Source organism: Rhinoraja longicauda, chromosome 32 (genome assembly GCF_053455715.1).
Source record: "Rhinoraja longicauda isolate Sanriku21f chromosome 32, sRhiLon1.1, whole genome shotgun sequence".
Taxonomy (NCBI): Eukaryota; Metazoa; Chordata; class Chondrichthyes; order Rajiformes; family Arhynchobatidae; genus Rhinoraja; species Rhinoraja longicauda.
Genome location: NC_135984.1, coordinates 12,331,378 through 12,349,324, shown reverse-complemented (window position 1 = coordinate 12,349,324; position 17,947 = coordinate 12,331,378). Strand labels below are relative to the sequence as shown.

At 46.6% G+C, this 17,947-nt stretch overlaps 1 protein-coding gene across 3 annotated transcripts in view; it reads right to left on the bottom strand.

Moving 5' to 3' along the window:
- dscaml1 (Down syndrome cell adhesion molecule like 1) overlaps positions 1 to 17,947 on the bottom strand; it is a 494,811-nt gene that overhangs the window by 101,659 nt on the left and 375,205 nt on the right. For all 3 annotated transcript variants that reach the window (XM_078426581.1, XM_078426582.1, XM_078426583.1), the window contains 2 exons: positions 16,924 to 16,994; positions 10,865 to 11,105 (listed from right to left, as the gene is read on the bottom strand). In XM_078426581.1, coding sequence (XP_078282707.1) covers positions 10,865 to 11,105; positions 16,924 to 16,994 — 312 coding nt within the window. The remainder of the gene's footprint in view (positions 1 to 10,864; positions 11,106 to 16,923; positions 16,995 to 17,947) is intronic.

The window sequence follows — 17,947 nt, the reverse complement described above, 5'->3', positions numbered from 1 at the left end:
GTCGTACACCACCCTTTCATAAAAGGCATATCAGAGGTATCACTTACTAACGCATAAGATTCTGGCTACTTACTATATGCATCTCACTGAAGCAGGTTTGGATCCCAATGTTTTCCTGTTTATGGGAACAATAATGGTAACCTGTGGACATTAGTGCCGATGATACCAGGTATGGGCGACTCTCTAAGAGTCAGGACCTGCTTGGGAAAAGTTGGGTACCTTGGATTTCCTGATGCTTCCTGTGCACTATGTAACATTGCACAAGAGATGTCAACTCTTATGTTGATGTCGGTGTATATGGCGTGTGTGTGTGTGTGTGTGTGTGTGTGTGTGTGTGTGTGTGTGTGTGTGTGCGTGTGTGTGTGTGTGTGTGTGCGCGCGTGTGCGCGCGTGTGTGTGTGTGTGCGTGCGTGCATGTGCATGCCTGTGTATATTTGCGTGTCATCCAGAGGACCGGGAACAAATGGTCATGAAGTAAGAAGAATTCAGATAAGCACTTGAATGAACAGACATAGGTTGCTACAGACTAAATGTAGGTAAATGGGAGCAGTGTAGAAATGTATAATGGTTGGTTTGGGAATTGTGGGCTAAAGGGCCTGTTTTTGTGCTGTTTGACTTTATGAGTCTATGCTCTACGAGGTATGTATCTGCTGCTCCAGGTAAATGATATTTGACAAAATTCCATGATATGAATTCACAAAACTCTGCACAGCTCCACAGAACCTCTCGACTGGAGTCTGATGAACAACGTCTCTTGGTCTCATTTTCAGGTTTCATGGAAACCTCTTGTTTTTACTTATCTATCTCTTTCTAATGGTGATTTCCTGCTGAGAAACACAGCATACGTGCATCTTTACATCCTCCATTTCTCCCTGCTGGAGGCAATGAAGAACTGTCCAGTGGCACACCGTCAACTTAAAAGACAGATGGTCACCTATATCGACACAGATGGTTTAATACAGGTTATCAACAGGTTCATGTGTGCGGTTGAATCAATTAATAATGTTGCCTGGCTGCAAGATATGGAGCTGAAGCTGTTTGAATTGTTCGTCACATTTAGGGCATCCTGATACAAAGCTCTCACAGCTTGCCTTTGTCCTGCAAACAGAGATGAAAGATGTGACAGATTTCTAAGGAGATCTCGATTTCTGGCAGACGGCTGAGGCTAGTTCTAAGGATAAAGTGTGCAGCCTTCTCCTCATGTCTCCTGAAACCAGTGAGACCCCAGCCAGTAAACATAGGCTGAGCATTTCTAAATTATCGTGCAGATCCAACTGCACACAGCAAGAGTAGGCGGCACAGTGGCGCAGCGGTAGAGTTGCTGCCTTTACAGCGCCAGAGACCCGGGTTCGATTCTGACTAAGGGTGTTTGTTTATGCCGAGTTTTCCCCGTGACCTGCGTAGGTTTTCTCTGCTTTCCTCCCACACTCCAAGGATTCTCGGTTAATTGACTTGGCATAATTGTAAAATTGTCCCTTGCGTGTGTAGGATAGTGTGCGGGCATCGCTGGTCGGCGCGGACTCAGTGGGCCAAAAGTCCTGTTTCCACACGGTATCTCAAAAACTAAAAGTAGGCCATTCAGCCCTTCAACCCTGTACATTCATTATGTTCATGGCTGCTCTTTTACTGCAGAGCCAATGTCTCCCCACTAACTTTGTATCCCTTGATTCCCTTAACATATAAAAATCTATTGAGCATATTGAGCTTCCACAAACCTCCAGGGTAGACAATTCCAAAAGTCCACTCCCATCTGGAGGAAACTTCTTCCAATCTCAAGTGCTGACTATCAGACACCGTACGTTCAGTAATTCAATAAAATCGCATTCCAACCTTCTGCACTGATCTACATTTTACTTTTAAGAAACCCTTGAAGTTCTTACAGTGATATCTGAGTACCATTTTAGTCTTTCTTAAGACCAGGTGCTTGACAGAGACTTTCGTATGGACGAGAGTGAGCTGGGTGCGGAGCTGAGGAATTCCAGGAAACATTTGGGTGATGCTCTTTACAAGAGATCGCATGAAGTCTGATTGTTTTAAGATAGTGTAGGAAATGAATGGTCCATTCAACCCCAAGCCAGTTCTAATATAGAGTCACCCAGCGTGGAAACAGGCCCCTCGGCCCAACATGCCCACACCGACCAACACATCACAACTAGTCCCACCTGCCTGCGTTTGGCCCACATCACTCTAAACCTATCTTGTCCATGAACCTGTCTAAATTTTTCTTAAATGTTGCAATAGTACGTGCCTCAACTACCTCCTCCGGCAGCTTGTTCCATACACCCACCACCCTTTGTGTAAAAGGTTACCCCTCAGGTACCTATTATATGCTTCCCCCCTCACTTTAAACCTATGTACTCTGGTTCTCGATCCCCTACTCTGGGCAAGAGACTGTGCGTTTACCTGATCTATTCCTCTCATGATCCCCCTGATCTTCCAAATTATATTGATCTGTACTTCATCTTCCTGCATCTCCTTTCATCCATAAAACTCTTAATAAAATAATTTGTTAATCAGGCTTGGAAATTAGATTGGCCTCCAACATCCAGACTTTAGGAGTTTCCAGCATTCATATTGAGTGCAACACCTATTTATCCTGATTTAACTGCACATTTGGCCCAAATGAGTCTATACATGTCCTTTGTCAGAGCAATCCAGCTAGTTCTTCTTCCCCTGCCTCTCCACAGAGCCCTGTGAAATATGGAGTAAATAGACACAAAAACCAACAGATCAGGCAGCATCTCGGGAGAAAAGGAATTGGTGAACTTTCAGGTCCAAACCTTTTTCCAGTCTGCAGAAAGGTTCCGACCCAAAAAGTCAACTATTCCTTTTTTCTAGAGATGCTGCCTGACCCGCTGAGTTACTCCAACATTTTGTGTCTATCTTTGGTATAAACCAGCATCTGTAGTTCTTTTCTTCTCAGATAGTTATGGCTTGTTTTGAATCTGCCTTCACTTACGACTCCTGGCAGTATACTGAGTTTGATGATCAGCCATGATCACATTGAATGGCGGTGCAGGCTCGAAGGGCCAAATGGCCTACTCCTGCACCTATTTTCTATGTTTCTCTGTTTCTATGTATCTGTCAGATGCCATACACTCTCTGTGAAAAGCATTACCACATGTTCTCTCCGAATCAACTATCTCTACTAGATCTGCAGTTCATTCCTACACAGCTCTAATGATGTCCCTGGACTGTTTTGTTCCACCAGAGAAAATAGCTTCCCTGTAAAAAGTTGGACTAACTTTTTAAAATAATATTAAGTGTCAGATCACCCATCAGCTCCAAAATTCAATGGGAACAAAAACCAATGTTAATGCAACTTATAATTTCAACTGTACGCACTCTTGAAAGCACATAGTTGTGAGGGGTTATGGGGAGGAAGGCAGGAGAATGCGGTTGAGAGGGAAAGATAGATCAGCCATGATTGAATGGCGGATTAGACCTGATGGGCCAAGTGGCTCAATTCTGCTCCAATAACTTATGAACTTATAACCTCTCGAACTGTGAGGTGTTTTTTTTTAACACAGATCTTTCTTTCCTCCTGTTTCAGGGAGTGCCTACTCAATTGTAGGAGCAACCTTTCCCTGAGCATGAAGGCCGACAGATGTGATGGTGGCTGTTCTGAGGGAGAGTGATTCACATCTGGGGTAAGGTCATCCCCTCTCTCTCTCTCTCTCTCTCTCTCTCTCTCTCTCTACAGGAGAATCTTTTGCCAGTCCGTCATTTTGTTCACACTTGGCTGCCCCTTCTACAACCTCTGTGCATCAATCGTGGCAGGTGTCACTTTGAACCGTCTCAATTGATTTAAAAAATAAATCAATAACCACATTTGTAGAACAGAAATAAAATGGATCAGGTGCTAGCACTTCTATTCTCTTGTGAGCTGCGAAAAACTATACGGGTCAAGGAAAGTGCTGTTGGATGATAATATCCAGTCTGTTATTGTCACCTTTGCCCCCTAACCCCCACCAGTTCTTGGCAGCAGTTCACAGTCAATTTCCACCACCTCAGAATCTTTTAGTTGTTTTATTGGCTACACTCACAACACTTCCCCTCATTGAAATAAAGGTTCAGTCATCACATTTTGCCCTCTCAGGTGCATTGACAACAAATGAAATATTCACTTTATTCACAAAATGCTGGAGTAACTCAACAGGTCAGGCAGCATCTCGGGAGAGAAGGAATGGGTGACGTTTCGGGTCGAGATCCTTCTTCAGACCCTTCCTCCCCTTCTCTCCTCCCCCCTTCTCTCCTCCCCTTCTCTCCTCCCCCCTTCTCTCCTCCCCATATTGAATGAAATATTCACGGCTGCAATATAGGAAATTTGGCCAATGATTTGCCCCCACAAACAGCAGTGTGATCGTGACAAGATCATTTGTTTTTTTGTTTAGTGGTGGCCCAAGTCAAATCTACTCCGCCATTCAATCGTGGCTGAATCCCTGTCAACACGATTCTCCTGCCTTCTCCCCATATTGAATGAATGAATGAATGAATGAATGAATGAATGAATAGGTTTATTGGCCAAGTATGTGCGTATACAAGGAATGTGCCTTGGTGCACTTGGTAACTCCGGACACCCATACTAATCAAAGATCTATCAATTGCCCCCTTAAAAATATCCACTCGATGAGAATGAGAAACTCTCTTCTAATCCCCCCCCCCCCCCCCTTCCTCTTACATAACCTCTGGTCTTCCCTTCACACAACTGTCAACCATTGAATCTACAGAATAGCCAGATAGGAGGATGTTGGTCAAGACGGGGTTAATAATCATCATTACAGTGGTGAATGTGTTCATCCTGTTCCTTAGAACAATGAATAATCTTACCAACTACACTTAAAATGTAACACCCTGAGAGGATGCTTTAATTACTTCAATTTGCATACAGTTAAATTATCACCTAAAACAGATTATTAACCAATTAAATAGTCTATTTAATGTTTAGTTGAAACAGGATGAGCAATGGAGCTGCAAGATTCTTCCCCACTCTTTCATACCTCCTCTCCCCACCTTCTCTCCTCCCCCCCTCTCTCCTCCCCCCTCTCTCCTCCCCCTTCTCTCCTCCCCCTCTCTCCTCCCCCCTTCTCTCCTCCCCCCTTCTTTCCTCCCCCCTCTCTCCTCCCCCTTCTCTCCTCCCCCCTTCTCTCCTCCCCCTTCTCTCCCCCCTTCTCTCCTCCCCTTCTCTCCTCCCCCCTTCTCTCCTCCCCCCTTCTCTCCCCCCTCTCTCCTCCCCCCTCTCTCCTCCCCCTCTCTCCTCCCCCCTTCTCTCCTCCCCCCTTCTCTCTCTCCCCCCTCTCTCCCCCCCTTCTCTCCTCCCCCTCTCTCCCCCCTCTCTCCTCCCCTCTCTCCTCCCCCTCTCTCCTCCCCCTCTCTCCTCCCCCTCTCTCCTCCCCCCTCTCTCCACCCCCTTCTCTCCACCCCCTCCTTCTCTCCACCCCCCCTTCGCTCCACCCCCTCTTCTCTCCACCCTCCCTCTCTCCTCCCTCCCTCTCTCCTCCTCCCACCTCTCTCCTCCTCTCTCCTCCCCCCCCCCCTCTCCTCCCCCCCCTCTTCTCCCCCCCTCCCCCACCCCTCCCACTACCTAGCAGGATACAGAATTGGCTTAATGGTAGGAAACAAAGGGAGGTAGTGGAAGTGTGTAGGAAGGAACTGCAGATGCTGGTTTACCCTGAAGATAGACACAAAATGCTGGAGTAACTCAGTGGGACAGGCAGCATCTCTGGATAGAAGGAATGGGTGCCGTTTTAGGTGGAGACCCTTGTTCACACTGAGAGTCAGGGGAGAGGGAGACACAGATATAGAAAGGTAAAGTATAAAAACAATAGATCAAAGTGGACGAAGATTAAGGATAATGTCATTGTTAGCTGGGGAAGGTGGCAACAAAGCATACAAAGATAACATTTAATCCAGGGTACAGTCAGACTGGTCAGAGAACTAGGACAGAGAAGGGATGGAGAGAGAGGAAAAGCAAGGGTTATTTGAAGTTGGAGAAGTCGATGTTCATACCGCTGGGTTGTCAGCCGCCCAAGCAAAATATGAGGTGCAGTTCCTCCAATTTGTGTTGGGCCTCACTCTGACAGTGGAGGAAGCCCAGGACAGAAACGTCAGTATAGGAATGGGAGGGGGATGTAAAGTGTTTAGCAACCAGGAGATCATGTAAGTTTAGGCGGACTGAGCGGAGGCGTTCAGCGAAACGATCGCTGAGCCTGCTCTTGGTCTCGCCGATATGTAGAAGCCCACTCCCGGAACAGCGGATACAGTAGATGAGGTTGGAGGAGGTGCAAAAGAACCTCTGCCTCACCTGAAACGACAGTCAGGGTCCTTGGATGTAGTCGAGGGAGGAGGTATAGGGACAGGTGTTGCATCTCCTGTGGTTGCAGGAGAAGGCAGCTGGGGAGGGGGTGGTTTGGGTGGGAAGGGATGAGTTAACCAGAGAGTTGCGGAGGGAACGGTCTCTGCAGAAAGTGGAAAGGGGTTGAGATGGGAAGATGTGGCTGGTGTTGGAGGTGGAAGAAAATGTTGGCGGATTATGTGCTGTATGCGACGGCTGATGGGGTGAAAGGCGAGGACCAGGGGGGACTCTAGTCCCTGTCGCGACTGGGGGGAATGGGGAGCAAAAGCGGAGCATAGAAGGGGGGGCTAGTGAGGGCCTCATCTATGATGGAAGAGGGGAACCCCCGTTCCCTAAGGAATGAGGACATCTCAGATGTCCTGGTACGGAACACCTCAGATGTGGCGTAGACGGAGGAATTGGGAGTAGAGGAGAGAGTCTTTGCAGGAGACAGGGTGGGAAGAATACGCCGGCAACAGGTCTGGCTCACCCACAGCGGAACCGGGAACCCGCCTGGTGTCCGAGGCCTGTCTCCCGCTGAAGGCCAGGCACCGGAGAGGTGGAGGGATTCAGAAACAGCGGCGGACGCTGGCTAAAGGGCTCAGGGCCCAGGCGAGGAGAGGCACAACAGTTTGCTAGACAAACTAGACGGAGGCAACAGCTGCAATGGGCCTTTATGCCAGCTGCAGCTGGGACTCTGAAAATGGTGCCAAAACCTGTGGACTCTTGCACACGGACTGTGGGCTGCTTCTATGCATTCTGTACTTAATGGGGGAGAGTGTTTATGTATGGCAATAATCTTACTGATCTGTAGGCAGAAACGAATGATCAAAGCGACCCTTGGTACACCTGATAATAGAGAAACAATGAACAGGGACGGAGGGAAAATGGGAGAAGGGTGAGGAGGGAAAGAGTGAGAGGCAGTGAGGTGGGTCGGAGATGGGAAGTGGGGGGTACGGGGTACGGGAGAAAAGGGGGAGAGCGGTGAGGTTAGAGGGGAGAGGGACAACAGGGTAGAGGGGCGAAGGGGTCGTGAGGGGGAGAGCAGTGGGATGGGACAAGAGGGAGGAAGGGCAGTGGGGAAAATGGGGGAGAGGGAGGGGGAATTGACGAAGAGGATCAACGCATTAAGGGCGGCACAATGGCGCGTTGATAGAGTTGCTGCTTACAGCCGGGTTCCATCCTGACTGCGGGTGCTACCTGTACGGAGTTTGTACGTTCTCCCCGTGACCATTTTTTCTGGGTGCTCTCGTTTCCTCCCACATTCCAAAAAAACGTACAGGTTTGTTGGTTAATTGACTTTGATTAAAATGTGTAGCGCTAGTGTACGGGGATCGTTGGCCAGCAAGGTGGGCCGAAGGGCCTGTTTCCGCACTGTATCTCTAAACTAAACTAAACTAAACTAAACTAAAGATACAGAGATTATGCTGAAACAAGAGAAATCTCTGAGTTTATTGGCTGGCATTTCAACATACACCTACACTAAAAAAACCCACTCAACTGGACCTGTGCCAACAGTGTGTTGATTCTTTGCAAAATCAAACTACCAGCTAAGTCAGTCACTGAGCCGTAATTTATGTAACTCTGTCATGAGAATCCAGAACTCTTTCTTCTGCATTTGCCGAGCAATCTTCATTCTCTTTATGCCTTTCGAATAGTGTGACATCAATTATACCATGCTGAATTGTGCTGATAACAGGCTTAAGAGATAGTGCGGCTGATGACGGTGTTAGGAGATTACAGGGTGCTACACTCATTAAAAACTGATCATTGAATTGTAAATCCAAGCTGACATCACTTTAATTAGACGGCAGATCCACTGTAATTTGGGTTTTGAGATCCTGTAAGTGCTGATTGGTATTTCTTTGTTGCAAAACAATTATGATAAGAAAGAGGCAAATATCAGATGGGCTTCGCTATCCTACACTTACGACAGAGTCAAAAATTATAGCTTGTCATAAATTGTCACCGATCACGAAAGGAACCCGCCAGTGTTTACTCATTGGGAGACACAAAATGCTGGAGTAACTCGGCGGGGCATCTCTGGAGAGGAGGAATGGGTGACGTTTCAGTCGGAAGAAGGGTCTCGACCCGAAACGTCACCCATTCCTTCTCTCCAGAGATGCTGCCCGCCCCGCTGAGTAACTCCAGCATATTGTGTCTGCCTTTGATTTAAACCAGCATCTGCAGTTCTTTCCTACGCGCAGTGTTTATTCATTGCTGTATTTCCTCATCAAGACGTGAGGGGGGCCCTTCTCCCGAGGATGGCAACGCCCAGTTAATGTCCTTTCACTTGTGCAATGAATAGGTGAGACTCTCACATAGAGCTGGGCAGCAGGGAAACAGGCCCTTCAGCCCATCTTGTCCATGTCGATCAGGTTGTCCATCCGAATTAGTCCCGTCTGCCTGTTCCTTGCCCATTGCCCTCCAAATCTTTCCTATTCCATGTACCTGAACTAACGTCTCTTACATATCATAATTATACCTGCCTCTACAGTTCCTCTGGCAGCCCGTTCCATACACCCACCACCTCCTGTGTGCAAACATTGCCTCTCTGGTCCCTTTTAAATCTTTCTCCTCTCATCTTAAAACCCCAACCCTCATCTTAAACATATGCCCTGTAGTTTTAAACTCCTTTACCCTGGGAAAATATTTCACCTTACCTGTGCCCCTCATGATTTTATATACCCCAAAGTTGCTCATGAGCGACTATGCGACAAGGCAGCTGCAGAGGGGGTGGGAGCGTGGGCTGCCTCTTTACATGCAGGCTCGGACTGCAACCAATGGATTTACGACAGGGCAGCACAGTGGTGCAGCAGTGAAGTTCTGTCTCACAGCGCCAGGGACCCACGTTTGCTCCTGACCTCGGGTGCTGTTGGTGTGGAGTTAGCACGTTCTCCCTGTAACCTCATGGGTTTCGTTCGGGTGTTCTGGTTTCCTCCCACTTTCCCAAAGACGTGCAGGTTGGTAGGTTAATTGGGGACCATAAAGTGTATAGGACGTTGTAAATGGGATCATACAGACAATGTACAGGGATGAGGGTGTTCAAGGGTCGGCGTCGATTCGGTGGCCCAAGGCCCTGTTTCCACGCTGTACCCTAAACAAAACTAACAGAGTCAATCTCACGATGGTGAGGTCAAAATGAAGCTGCATCATTATCCCAATATAGACACAAAATGCTGGAGTAACTCAGCGGGACAGGCATCATCTCTGGAGAGAAGGAATGGGTGACGTTTCGGGTCGAGACCCCTTCTTCACACTGATGTCAGGGGAGTGGGTGGGACAGAGATAGAATGTAGACTGGTGGGAGAACTGGGAAGGGGGAGGGGATGGAGAGAGAGAGGGAAAGCAAGGGCTATTTGAAGTTAGAGAAGTCAATGTTCATACCACAGGAGTGTCGATCTTGGGTTTAAACCAGCATCTGCAGTTCCTTCTTACCATTATCCCAACATTTTTTATTCAAGAAGCAGAACAGTCGGACGCTCTCCTGTGCTAACAGTGTTGACTTTAGATTTTAGACTTTAGAATATGCAGTGTGGAGACAGGCCATTCGGATCACTGGATCTGCGCCAACCAGTAATCACTGCATACACCAGCATTATCCTACACACTAGGGACAATTTACAATTTACAGAAGCCAATTAACCCACAAACCTCCGTGTCTTTGGAGTGTGGGAGGAAACCGGATCACCCGGAGAAAACCCATGCAGTCACGGGGAGAATGTACAAACTGTACACAGGCATTGCCCGTAGGCAGGGTCATACCCGGGTCTCTGGCGCTGTAAGGCAGCATATCTGGATCCTGTTGAATGAATGCTGGGTATCCTGAGTGATGTTTTACTCAGGGCTTTGCCTGACTTTGGAGCACTTGACACAGATGCTTCAAAGTGAAGATAAGAAGAGTCTCGCCCTGAAACATTGCCCATTCCTCCTCTCCGGAGATGCTGCCTAAGTTACTCCAGCATTTTTGTCTATTTCCCATTCCAACCAATGGGTTGAACGGTGAGCTTTTTCCAGGGGTTGCAGTTGGGGGTCCATGACTGAGATACTCAGTTGGGATCAGGATTCTCTCTGTGCTCAACTCTGTCCACATTAACCACAAGTGATTGATGTCCAGATCTCAGAGATAAATTCCACCCATAGAGTCATAGAGAGACACAGCATAGAAACAGGCCCTTCTGCCCACTGAGTCTATTCTGACCATCACTCATCCATTTACACCAATCCTACATTTGTTCAATTCTTCATTCCCCCCACGTTCTCATCAACTCCCCCTAGATTCTTCCACTCACCCACCCACTTGGGCCAATTTACAATGGCCAGTTAATCTACCAACCCGCACGCCTTTGGGATGTGTGTGGAATCTAGAGCACCTGGAGGAAACCCACGTGATCACAAGGAAACACGCAAGCTCCATGCAGACAGCGCCTGAAGTCAAGATTAAACCTCTGCCTCTGGTGTTTGGCATCTCCCAAAGAGCACAAAAAGTATGAATGACAGCAGCCACACAAAGATCGTTTTGTATCTTACCATCCTCGAGCGTTGTAGCGTTGATCTCGGAGGAGCTTGGGCCAGTGCCAGCTCGGTTGAACGCCTGCACGACCACCCCGTACTGGGCAAACTTCTTCAGTTTGTCCAGCGTGTACATCTCGCTGTAGCCCGTGGCTTTCATCTCCACGATACTGTACTGCCCGTTGCTGCCTGGGCCATTTTCCCGGTAGCCGATCTGGTAGCCGCGGATCACTCCATTCTGAAGCTCCTTCCTGGGTGCCTGAAGATCGAAACACAAAGCTTTTGGTTGTGCAGTGTAGTCGAAAGATACCAGAGGAGCTGGATGGACCACTCTGTTGAAATCGCCTGTACTGAAGTGCAGTACGCAAAGGAGCGTAACGTTCGCCATTTTAGTAGGCAAAACCCGCCGTTCGCTCTGCCTCTCACAGTGTAATCAGCGTTGTGGGGGAACAGTATGTGTGATGATACCATTAAAATGCAGAATACAACTCATCTATCAATTCACAGATTTTTGTTCTTTTTCTTTTTAAATGTTTCTGCAAGTTTCTGCTTACTAAAATGGCGCCGTGACGTATTACGGTTTATATGGTTGAGTGGTCTATCTTGTTCCTCTAGTATCTTTGGTGTAGTCCGAGATCTCGATTGTGAGATAGGGAAGGTGGTCAGAGCCACAGAGTCATGGAACACAGAAACAGGCCCTTCAGCCCATCTTGTCAATGCCAACCATGATGCCCATCAATGCTAGCCCCATTTACCTGCATTTAATCCATATCCTTTACGTTCAATGATTCAATGGTACTTTATTGTTCCATATACCTAGGTGCAGTGAAATTCTGCTTTTGCGTACCGTACATAATGTAAGCAAAATGTCGCCACGTATCTGGCGCCAACAAAGTTACAAAGTACTCATTAGAGTCCCAATAGTCCCTCTTTGGTCTCGACACTTCCCCCCCCCCTGCCCCCCCCCCCCCACCCCCGACTGCCTCCCCTCGTAATCCTTTCCTATCCATGTATCCATCCAAAAGTTTTTTTAAATGTTGTTATTATACCAGCCTCAACCACTTCCTCTGGCAGCTTGTTTCATGTACATACTACCCTCTGTTCAAACAATTTGCACATCGGGACCCTTTTAAATCTTTCTCCTCTCACCTTAAACTTATGCCCTCTGGTTTTAGACTATCCTGGGAAAAAAGATTGTAGCCATCCGCTTGGTCTATGCCCCTCATGATTTTATACAGCTCCATAAGGTCATCCTTCAACCTCCTGCCTACCAGGGGAAACAATCCCACCTATCCACCTTCTCCCCATAACTCAGACGCTCCAGTCCCAGTAATTGGCTTGTGAATCTATACTGCATTCTTACCTGCTCTGTGATGTTCTTCCCACAGCTGAGTAACTGGAACTGCACATAATGTTCCAAGTGTGATCTCACCAATGACTTGCACAGTTTTAACATGACACCCCAACTCAAGTACTCAGTTCTCTGACCAATGAAGCCAAGCATGTAAAATGCCTTCTTCACCATCTTGTCTACCTGTGTTGCCACCTTCAGAGATCTGTGTACCTGCTCCCTTAGCTCTCTCTGTTCTGTAATGATCTCTTGGGACATACTGTACCATTTACTGTGCAAGTCCTACCTTGGTTCACCTTACCAAAGCGCAACACCTACCATTTCTACGATTTAAATCCCATCTGCCATTTCTTGGCCCATTTCTCCAGTTTATTTAGTTCCTGTTGTAATTAGTTTAGAGACACAGCGCGGAAACAGGCCCTTTCGGCCCACCGGGTCCGCGCCGACCAGCGATCCCCACACACTAACACTATCCTACACCCACTAGGGACAATTTTTACATTTACCAAGCCAATTGACCTACAAACCTGCACATCTTTGGAGTGTGGGAGGAAACCGAAGACCTCGGAGAAAACCCACGCAGGTCATGGGGAGAACGTACAAACTCCGTACAGATAGCACCCGTAGTCGGGATGGAACCCGGGTCTCCGGCGCTGCATTCGCTGTAAGGCAGCAACTCTACCGCTGCGCCACCGTGACCGCATCTTTGATAAACTTTTCTGTATGTGTGCGCGACTGTGTGTTTGCGTGTACAGTGTGTGTTTTGTGTGCATGTATTTCTGTACGTGTGCGTGTGTGCTTTTGTGTGTGTGTATACCTGTGTGAGTGAGCATGTTTTGTGCATTGTGTGTGCATATTTCTCTCTGTGTGTTTTGTGTGAGTTTATGTATTTCTCAGTGAGTGTGTGTGTGTGTAAAAGAGAGGAATAATTTTATGTCCAGCAAGATCTTATTCAAAATCTCCCACAGAAAATTCCTTAAAACAAAGACCATAAATCAGTGGGGACTGAGAAAAGATGAGGAATTGGGTCATAATTCTAAAGTTCCACTGTGTGGGGGCAGGATTAATCTTATGAAAATTGAGGGAACAGCAGGCAGCGTGATCCTATGTTCAATTTTCCAATGCTTCATAAATTATTTTCCATTTACCCTGCAAAACAATTGACAGAAAACCTAAAAGAAACAATATCTTCTCACATAGACCAAATTGGGAAGTCAATCTAATTTATAATGATACTTTATTTTAAAGAATTGAAAAGCTGAATGCTGCAGGCAACAGTTGTGGATGATAAATTCTTCTGTCCATGTTCATAATAGAAACTTGCTATGTAAAATTGTCACCACGCAGTTAGATTCTCTTGCTATTATGGATTAGGCCCACACCTTTCTGGGTCAGTGGAGTACCTGTATCAGTCAGATGAAATCATGTGGAATCTGTGTGAAGCGAGTTTGAGTACTTTATAGACAATAGACAATAGACAATAGGTGCAGGAGTAGGCCATTCGGCCCTTCGAGCCAGCACCACCATTCAATGTGATCATGGCTGATCATTCTCAATCAGTACCCCGTTCCTGCCTTCTCCCCATACCCCCTGACTCCGCTATCCTTAAGAGCTCTATCTAGCTCTCTCTTGAATGCATTCAGAGAATTGGCCTCCACTGCCTTCTGAGGCAGTGAATTCCACAGATTTACAACTCTCTGACTGAAAAGTTTTTCCTCATCTCCGTTCTAAATGGCCTACCCCTTATTCTTAAACTGTGGCCCCTGGTTCTGGACTCCCCCAACATTGGGAACATGTTTCCTGCCTTAATAATCTTACATGCTTCGATAAGATCCCTTCTCATCCTTCTAAATTCCAGCGTGAACAAGCCGAGCCACTCCAGTCTTTCAACATATGACAGTCCCGCCATTCCAGGAATTATGAAATCAGTTTAGTTTAGAGATACAGGGCAGAAACAGGCCCTTTGGCCCATCGATTCCACGCTGACCAGTGATCCCTGTTCACTCGCACTATCCTACATTTCTTACTGAAGCCAATTAACCTACAAACCTGTACGGTTTTGGAATGTGGGAGGAAATGTGAAAGCACCTGGGGAAAACCCACACGGTCATGGGGAGAATGTACAAACTCCGTACGGGCAAGCACGTGTGATCAGGATTCAACCCGGGTCTCTGCCGCTGTAAGGCACTAACTCTACCGCTGTGCCACCGTGCCGCAAGTTGAAGAGATTTTTTTCTTTGCTATTTAAATCACAGATACAAAACCTCCTCATGGCCTCAATTGTCCAGCCCAATATGTGTAAATCTTTTCTGAACAGAGATGCTTTTCTCGAATGATCCATCCATGACACAGAGGATATATATCAGGAAGTTATATATCCTCTGTGTCGATTGGGATTCTATTAACAATATTTATTTGAGTTCAACTTTAAATTAACTTGGACATATTATCCAGCGGGCACTCTCAAAAATGGGTACAGTTCCTCATTTCTCTATTGATTTTCCTTTATTTATATGATCAAAATCTTACTAAAACACGATTTGAGTTAATTATTTAGAGTTCTAAAGATTTCTTTTTATTGCCTCATTCTTTTTGGGAACAGCAATTCGCTTCTTCATTCCTGCTTGCATTCTTTTCTTGCTCTGGTTCCTTCCCCAACTTCCCCTGGCATCCAAGAACAACCGTTGAAATGACTGAAGGCCCACTGAAGGCACGGCGGCGCAGCGGTAGAGTTGCTGCCTTACAGCGAATGCAGCGCCTGAGACTCGGGTTCAATCCTGACTACGTCTGTACGGAGTTTGTACGTTCTCCCCGTGACCTGCGTGGGTTTTCTCCGAGATCTTCGGTTTCCTCCCACACTCCAAAGACGTACAGGTTTGTAGGTTAATTGACTGGGTAAAATGTGAAAATTGTCCCTAGTGTGTGTAGGATAGTGTTAATGTGCGGGGATCGCTGGGCGGTGCGGACCCGGTGGGCCGAAGGGCCTGTTTCCGCGCTGTATCTCTAAATCTAAAAAAAAATCTAAATCTAGACCTGACGCACTTCAGGCAAGGACGGTCTGGGTTTGTTCCCCACTGTCTGCTGGCATCTCACTTTGGGCAAGAGTGCATCAGGATTGATGAGCCAAGCATGTGAAAGCTCAGCGAAGTGTCAACTGAGACTTGACGGGTGGAGATCTCACTCCCGACTGAACCAAAGACTGAAGTCCTGCGTTTCATAGAGTCTTTAAAGGTTACAGCGTTGAAAGCTGGTCTTTTGGCTCATTATGCTCCATCCCCGCCAAATAGAAAAGAAAAGGAGATTTTTGGAGAGAAATGGGCTGAAACCTTGTGACTCCAAGCACCAAAAGGAGATTTTTGAGAACCATTACCAGCTCTTTGTCTGCAACCTCGATGGTTATCAAAGTTCAATTTCTCTTCCAAAGATCTTCTTCATGTTCTGGTGATTGCTGCCCACCAACCTGTCAGGCAGTGACAATAACACCAAAGCTTTCCTCACCTCCTCCCTAATCTTCCCTCGGTTAGCTTAAATCCATTAGTTATTGATCTCTCTGATAAAGAAAATAGGTCCTTCCTGTTTTCCTGCATAGACTTTCAAAATGATATGCATCTCAATTAACTATCCTCTGCTCTAAACAACATAGCCTCGCCTCGATATTCTTGTCCCACAACTAGTATTTTCCATCTATGAGAACATCCACATGAAGACCATAAAAACTTAAGGTATGGAAACAGAAGTAGCCCATTTAGCCTTGAGCTCCTGCTCTACCATTAAGGCTAATCTTTACCTCAGTGTCACTTTCCTCTGCTCATCCCAATATGTTAACATTTAAATATATATCGACTACTGAAAGCTAGCTACATGGCCCTCTTGGGTACAGTCTTTCAAAAACGCATCTTCTATTCAAACACATTTCCTTTTATTTCAGTCCTGAATGGCCAACTTCTTTCAGATTTTCAGCATATGAGATTTGCTTTAAATTTAAATTTAATTGTTGCGGTTTTTACCAATGTAAAACACCTGAAGATGCTTCCAAGAATGACATTACTGATGTTGGCCCTTCGGCCCAGCTTTCCCATGCTGACCAGCATACCCCATCTACGCTAGTCCCACCTGCCTGCATTTGGCCCATATCCCTCTAAGCTTATCCTAGACATGTACCTGTCCAAATGTTTTTTAAAATGTTGTGATCGTATCTGCCACAACTATGTCCTCTGGCAGCTCATTCCATAAACCTACCACCCTTTGTGTAAAAAAAGTTGCCCCTCGGGTTCATATTAAATCTTTCTCCCCTCACCTTAAACCTATGTCCTCTGGACTTTGATTCCTCTACTCTGGGTAAAATAATTCAGAATCAGAATCAGAATTACCTTTATTTGTCATCCAAAAAACAAGTCTTTTGGACGAGATTTCGTCACCCACAGTCCAACAGTAAAAGACTGTGCATTTACCCAATCTATTCCCCTCATTAGAGGACTTGTGACTGGAAGGAACTTTGGTGCTTTCCCAGCTTTGACAGGATTTGAGACCACTGTTGGGGAAGTGGTTCTGATGCTTCACCTCTCCGTGGAACTGCCTCAAGTTCTGTTTCTGGGTGACACAGACTCGCACCAGGGGAACACAAAAGAGGCAGGAAAGCATAGGAACTCGAGCATAATTAGATGGAGAGAAATGGGCCGAAACCCTGTAATGCCAAGCACCAGCAATAGGTCGAGAATAAACCTACCTTCCAGGTCACTCTGATGCTCTGAGATGTGACAGGCTCCAATATGACTTCCATGGGTGGGCCGTCTGGAGCTGAAAGAGAGGAAATGCAAATCCAATGTTAGATATATATGGATGGGACATTTCCATAGGGTTACTTGCCACCACTTCTTAAGCCACAAAAATCACTTGATTTTTTCCATGGTAGATACTTCCAAGTTTTCAACTCACTGGAAAAATCACAAGTTGTCTATTAAATACAGGAGACACGTGAAGGGTACTTGAGTCAAGAACAGCAGCAGCTGTGCCTCCACCTGGAAAACCAGAGGAAGTGTGTTCAAGTCCCTGCCAGGGATCGCACTTCAATGTGGTGCCCCAAGGAACACTACACTGTTGGAGATGCTGGATTTCAAATGAGATGTTAAAACAAGGTGCCATCTGTTTGCTCAGGGGAATGGTGGGAAGAACATGGCTGTATGCGAACATGCTTTGTGTTCTCCTGATGTACTCATTCCTTAACCTGCACCCACCGGTCACACAGTGGCAGAGTTGCTACCTTACAGTGCTTACAGCACCGGAGATCCGGGTCCGATCCCGACTATGGGTTTTGTCTGTACGGAGTTTGTATGTTCTCCCTGTGATCTCATGGGTTTTCTCCGAGATCTTCGGTTTCGTCTCGTACTCCAAAGATGTACAGGTTTGTAAATTAATAGGCTTGGTGCAAATGTAAATTGTCCCTAGTGTGTGTAGGATAATGTTAATGTGCGGGGATCGCTGGTCGGTGCGGACTTGGTGGGCTCAAGGGCCTGTTTCTGCGCTGTATCTCTAAACTAAACGAAACTAAACCCACAAAATCAAATGTTCGGTTATTTACCACAACCTGGTGATTGAATTTACTTGTGTTAGGAGAGAGACTGAGTTTCAGGAGTGCACTAATGGTTGTGAAGTCCCCTGAGATACCCTGACTACATGAAACGTTCCGTATATATCCGTAGGGGCGGCGCGGTGGCGCAGCGGTAGAGTTGCTGCCTTACAGCGAATGCAGC